The sequence below is a fragment of the Solanum verrucosum genome, unplaced genomic scaffold (genome assembly GCF_900185275.1).
Source record: "Solanum verrucosum unplaced genomic scaffold, falcon-dt-bn FXZP01000217.1, whole genome shotgun sequence".
NCBI lineage: Eukaryota > Viridiplantae > Streptophyta > Magnoliopsida > Solanales > Solanaceae > Solanum > Solanum verrucosum.
The window spans coordinates 370,233-376,232 of NW_026020032.1; the positions used below are offsets into that span (position 1 = coordinate 370,233).

Consider the following 6,000-nt stretch of genomic DNA (forward strand, 5'->3'; position numbering starts at 1 on the left):
GATATAATACTCTAGATACTGAATATCGAAGTTACGATACCAAATTTTTATATATCGTACCATGCCCACCCCTAGCTCCATCTGACCTTGACTTGGTAACCGACTTTCAATCTCGACTTCGACTTTCGTTCCTTTCTTCGATTTAAGTCTAGACTCCCAACATTGACCCTGATTCGGCTGCTAACTCCTGACCAAGACTCGGGTTTGGATCGAGTCCTTTGTCAGCGTCGAGTTAGAAACGGGAGTAGGGCAGTGGGAACCCAAGTTGGGGTTGGGATCATGAGTCGAGTTGGGTGTGTCGAAGTCTAGGATTGGGATTGTGGTCCATTGTCAAAGTGTTTCCCAAAATCTTAATGCTCCTGGGACAATGTATTCTTCTTAATAACCAAACAATATAAAAATAAGTAAGAAAATTATTTATTTTTCAAAAATATGTTCCTAATATGTTCTAGAAAAATATTTTTCTGGAAAAATATATATGTGAAAAACACTTTTCTTCATGCCAAAAATATTCTATGTGAGCTCATACAGCCTATCGTGTTTATATTATGATTTTTCTATTATATAATTTTTAATCTAATTTTTAATTTTTAATTTAATCAAAATGTTACTTTTATCTGTTTGATTTGAAAAAAATGAAAAATAAATAGATACTACATATTTAAAGTTTCATATTCAGTAGTACATAACTACTTATTATCCAAAAAAAAAAGAGTAATACATAACTACTATATTAGTAAAAACAACTTCTAGCCTAAACAATTGCATACTTTATCTTTTAAAAAATTTATATCTAAAATAATAATAATAATAAAAAAAAAAACTACATGCCCCTTACCCCATTAACCCACTTATTTTTTTCAAGCTTCTAGAAAATCATTGTAGTGAAAAATAAAAGTAAAAAATTAGTAGTACAAATTAGAGCAACTTTCACATATAGCAAACATAAAATTTTCTAAGTGTATAGGACGAAAATATATGCATTTATATTTGTATATACAATTTTCTCTCGCTTTATACAAACACAATCGCAATGTATACATTTGTGTTTGTGTAAAGTGAGAGTGGCGAGCGAGATCTGGAAGAGGGAAACGAAAATATATGTATAAATACAATTTTCTCTCGCTTTATACAAACACGAACGCATTTTATACATTTGTGTTTGTATAAAAGCGAGAGAGGCGAGCGAGACTGCCAGCGAGAAGGAGAGTGTCAAGCGAGATTCCACCAGGGATAGAGGCGAAATAGCAACAGTTTTGCTATGGGGTACAATTAAATCAAACTATGTCTATAACATTTAATTTGAATTAATAGTTTGCTGTTATATACAATTTTCCCTACAAATTATTAATAAATTTATGGGACACATGAGCCGACCCATGCTTCAAAATTTACGCTTCACCCGTGTTGCATAAAATATCCCGCGTTGTTTTCGCGCCTCTTTAGACTTAAAATTTAACTTGGCATCAAATCTTTCATAATTTAATTTTATTCCAAAATAATTTAGGTATGAGAATTACGAATTTTCCAATTCAACTTATTCAAAGATTTATAAAATCTAAATTTCTCCTATAAATAGAAGTCAATTCTAGGCAAAGAAACACAGAACAACAATGCCATTTGATCACCCCTCATATCTAATCAAATACATTTTCCTCTTTCTTTTAGTCACGACAAAGAAAATGAGCATTGAAAGAAAAGTTGCATACGAAAAAAACCGAAAAGAGTTCTTCAAAATGGCTCGAGAACTCAGCGCCTCTCATGGTGTTGAGATTGCTAGCGTCTTCTATAGTGATTACCACAAAAAACCTCTGGTATATCCAAATCATGTTGTTGCTATCAAAACCTTTGAAAAATTTAGAAAGTTGTCTATGCAAGAGAAATTCAAAACCATGGTGACACAATTAGAAGTCATCCAACAATTAAAAACTGAGAAGTTGGAAGAACTTCAGAAGCTAAGGGAGAAGAACAAACGCAAGGAGCTGACAATTAAGCTGGATAAAATGAAAATAGAAGATTTTTCTGTTGACATGATAAACCTTGAAGATCTCAACGATTGGATCTATGTGATGAGAGAATATCTCAAAGAAATAAAAGAAATAATGAAAGCAAGGGTTGACAAAGAGGGTTCCATATCGAATATCTCTTAATCCCTTGTTGGACAGATAATTCCTAGTGGAATCAATCTAAACTTGATTTGGCTGGTTTAATTTTAATTAAGTAATATCTACAAATTATTATTGTTCGCATTAGTTTTTTTAATATAAAAAAAGAGTAAGTCTTATCTCATACATATGAGGATTGTTAATTGAGATGATCGATTTATAATTTATGAATCCTTTAATGTTTGATTTAAAAGCTTAAAGAGTATACTGTTGGGTATATAGCAAGAGTTAATGGGAAATGGAGGGAAGAAGAAAAGAGAGGAACTTGAAAAGTTGGGAACTTGAAAAATTCTCTTATGCTTTAGTAAAAAAGGAATCTCTCCCTCATCGATAGTGGAAAGGAAAATAGAAGAATTTAAATAGAGAAACACTTCTATTAATTGTTAAAAGGGTTGGAAAGAGGGACCCCCTAGAGCCATCGTCGTCGTCGTCGCTCGGCTCGGCTCGGCTTTGGCTTTGGCTTAGAAAAACGATCGAGAGATTATTTTTTAGACAAAGTTTGTTTTTAATTATTTAGTTAATTATTTATTTAATTAATTAAATTAAATTAAATTAAATGGTCAAAACGTTTCAATTAATTAGTTAATTAACCGAAACGTTCTGACCCGACTCGGATTCACGCGCGACCCATTTTATTTAAATTTTCCGCCGTTGGAACTGACTGTTCTGAAAAGTTGCAACTTTCAAGAACAACCATGACCGTTTGAAAGGTTGCAAACTTTCATTAATGGTCGTGTGGATTCTGAAAGGTTGCAACCTTTCAAAATTAGTTCCTCTTGGCTATAAATACCAGTTATTCTTCAGAATTTTTTACTTATGAAAATTTATGATTCCTTCTTCTTCTTCTGCACAAATATTTTTCTTGTACTTTACTACCGTTGAGTGGTTCGCTGACACCAACGTTTTGGGTATTAATACACTGGTGATTGAGATCATTCTATCCTGAGAGGACATATTCCAAATCAAACCTCGGATATTAGAGGGGAATAATTTCCTTAAGGAGACACTGTGCATTCAGTGGGTTTGATCACTCTTCCATTCTGTCTTTTACAGATTCTGGTATGTTTTACAGATTTTAATTTTTTTTTAATTAATTTATATTCTTATGTTCTTACTGGTTCATTAAACTTTGGTAACTTCGTATTTCTGCAAAGTTTTTTGAAATCAGTAATTCTGTTTTAAACACAGATTGGCAACAATCTTAAGGAAATTATGTATTTTATTTTAATTTGTGTTTATGGTGGAGACAAAAATCTTCGTGGTTTTATACTCCTATTAAGTTTGCAATTTAAGTTATTGTTTACTGAGTCATTTGTATCAATTTCTGTTTATTACAGATTTTGAAATGACAAATCATAATGTTACGGTGGCTGTTGCTGCACCAATCCGAACTGTTGTACCACCAGCAGAGAAACCGAGAAAATTCTCTTGTGTGAATTTCAAAGGATGACAGCAACATATATTTTTCTGGCTTACCACTCTTGGTCTGCAGACATTTACCAATGAAGTAACTCCGATGCCTGTAGCTGAAATGCCAGACAGAGAAAAATTCATGATTATTAAAGCATGGAAACAAGCAGACTTCCTATGTAAGGGCTACATTCTTAATGTTTTAGAGCATGACTTATATAATGTCTATAGTGCAATGACAACTTCGAAAGAATTGTGGGATGCACTTGAGAAGAAATATAAGACAGAAGATGCATGCTTGAAAAAGTTTGTGGTCGCAAAGTTTTTAGACTATAAAATGTTAGATAGTAAAACTGTTGGATCACAAGTGCAGGAACTTCAACTTAGTTTCCATGATCTGATTGCTGATGATATGGTAGTAAATGAAGCTTTTCAAATGGTTGCAATGATCGAGAAGTTACCTTCTTCGTGTAACGACTTCAAGAATTATTTAAAGCACAAACGTAAGGAAATGAAGCTTGAAGATCTTGTGATTCGGCTCAAGATTGAGGAAGATAACAAACCGCCGAAAAGAAGTCTCATAAGAGTTCGATAATAATTGGAGTTAATATTATTGAAGAAGCTCCTACCAAAGGCAAGAAGAGAAAGAAGTCTAACGGACATAAGTCAGAACAGGCCAAGAAGAAATTCAAGGGCAATTGTTACAACTGTGGTAAGGCTGGTCATAAGTCTTCTGACTGTCGTGCTCCAAGAAAGGACAAAGACAAAGACAAAGACAAAGGCAAAAGTCAAGCAAACATCATGAAAGAGATGGAAAATGCAGATGACCTCTGTGCAATAATCTCGGAGTGTAACTTAGTTGAAAATCTCAAGGAGTGGTTTCTCGACTCAGGTGTAACTCGACATATTTGCTCTGCGAAAGAAGCCTTTGCAACGTACAGTCCTGCTGAGTTTGATGAAGATTTGTTCTTGGGGAATACAACAACAAGGATTGTAGGAACTGGGAAAGTAATGTTGAAAAAGACATCCGGCAAGGTGTTGATTTTGAACAACGTTCTGCACGTTTCTACTATTAGGAAGAATTTAGTTTATGTTGCACTGCTCGTTAAGAACGGGTTTAAGTGTGTCCTAGTTTGTGACAAAGCTATAATAATAGGATGTTCTTAGGAAAGGGCTACCTCACTGGGGGACGTCTTCAAACTGAATGTAATGGTTATTAATAGTATTAATAAGAATTCTGCTTATGTTTACTTATTGGAGTCAAATGATTTATGGCATGCCCGTTTGGGACATATAAATTACAAAGCCTTGCGAAAATTGATTATTTTAGAAGTATTGCCTAATTTCAAATTCGATAAATCGAAATGCAAAATTTGTGTGGAAAGTAAGTTTGTTAAACATCTTTACAAGTCTGTTGACACGAATTCAAAACTTTTAGACTTAATTCACACTGATATATGTGATATGAAGTCGACACCATCTCGTGGCGGGAAAAAGTATTTTATAACTTTTATTGACGATTGCACTCGATTTTGTTATGTATATTTGCTTAATAGTAAGGATGAAACAATTGATGCATTTAAGCAATACAAAAATGAAGTGGAAAAACAATTGAATCTAAAGATAAAAATGATTCGGAGTGATAGGGATGGAGAATACGAATCTCCTTTTGCTGAGATATGTTTGGAATATGGTATTATCCATCAAACTATTGTACCCTATACACCACAGTCAAATGGTTTGGCAAAAAGGAACAACAAAACATTAAAGGAAATGATGAATGTCTTGATAATCAGTTCTGGTTCACCAAGAAATCTATGAGGGGAAGACATCCTTACAGCTAACAAGATACTCAATAGGGTACCCCGTAACAAAACACAATCGATTCCATATGAGTTATGAAAAGGAAGGAAACCCAACTTGAAATATTTCAAAGAGTGGGGGTGTCTAGCAAAAGTAGAGGTTTATTTACCCAAGAGGGTGAAAATTGGACCCAAAACAGTGGATTGCATATTTATTGGATATGTTGTGAACAGTAAGGCCTGTCGATTTTTGGTTCACAAATCTGATAATTCTGAAATTCATGTGAATACGGTAATGGACTCAAATAACGCTGAGTTCCTTGAACACATTTATCCGTATAAAATTGAATGTAAGTCGACAAGTGAAAGACCTAAATGACCACGAGAAGAATCAATGGAAAATACACTACCTAATGAGGATCCTATGGGTAGGAATCGACAATGGAAATCCACTTCTTTCGGACCAGATTTTGAGGCATTTTTTCTTGAAAATTAACCTCCAACATTTAAAGTAGCTATGTCTTCATCTGAGTCAATCTATTGGAAAGAAGCAGTCAATAGTGAGATCGAATCAATTTTAAGTAATCATACTTGGGAATTGACTGATCTTCCTCCAGGAAATA

The 6,000-nt window shown here is 33.8% G+C and overlaps 1 protein-coding gene across 1 annotated transcript; it reads left to right on the forward strand.

Annotated features, from left to right (window-relative positions):
- Positions 1–1,724: 1,724 nt before the first annotated feature.
- LOC125821474 (uncharacterized) lies at positions 1,725–5,419 on the forward strand. Its single transcript, XM_049500892.1, has 7 exons — positions 1,725–2,127; positions 3,503–3,597; positions 3,658–4,161; positions 4,195–4,287; positions 4,332–4,696; positions 5,132–5,268; positions 5,307–5,419. Exons 1-7 carry the CDS (start codon positions 1,737–1,739, stop codon positions 5,417–5,419), a joined length of 1,698 nt encoding a protein of 565 aa, XP_049356849.1. The 5' UTR covers positions 1,725–1,736.
- Positions 5,420–6,000: the final 581 nt, after the last annotated feature.

Bases quoted from the DNA above. Each gene is read 5' to 3' on its own strand.
- LOC125821474 (XM_049500892.1), top strand. From the start codon at position 1,737: ATGGCTCGAGAACTCAGCGCCTCTCATGGTGTTGAGATTGCTAGCGTC. The intron at 4,162-4,194 runs GTTCGATAATAA...ATATTATTGAAG, and splicing joins CGAAAAGAAGTCTCATAAGA to AAGCTCCTACCAAAGGCAAG. The intron at 4,697-5,131 runs GTGTGTCCTAGT...TTTGCTTAATAG, and splicing joins CTCGTTAAGAACGGGTTTAA to TAAGGATGAAACAATTGATG.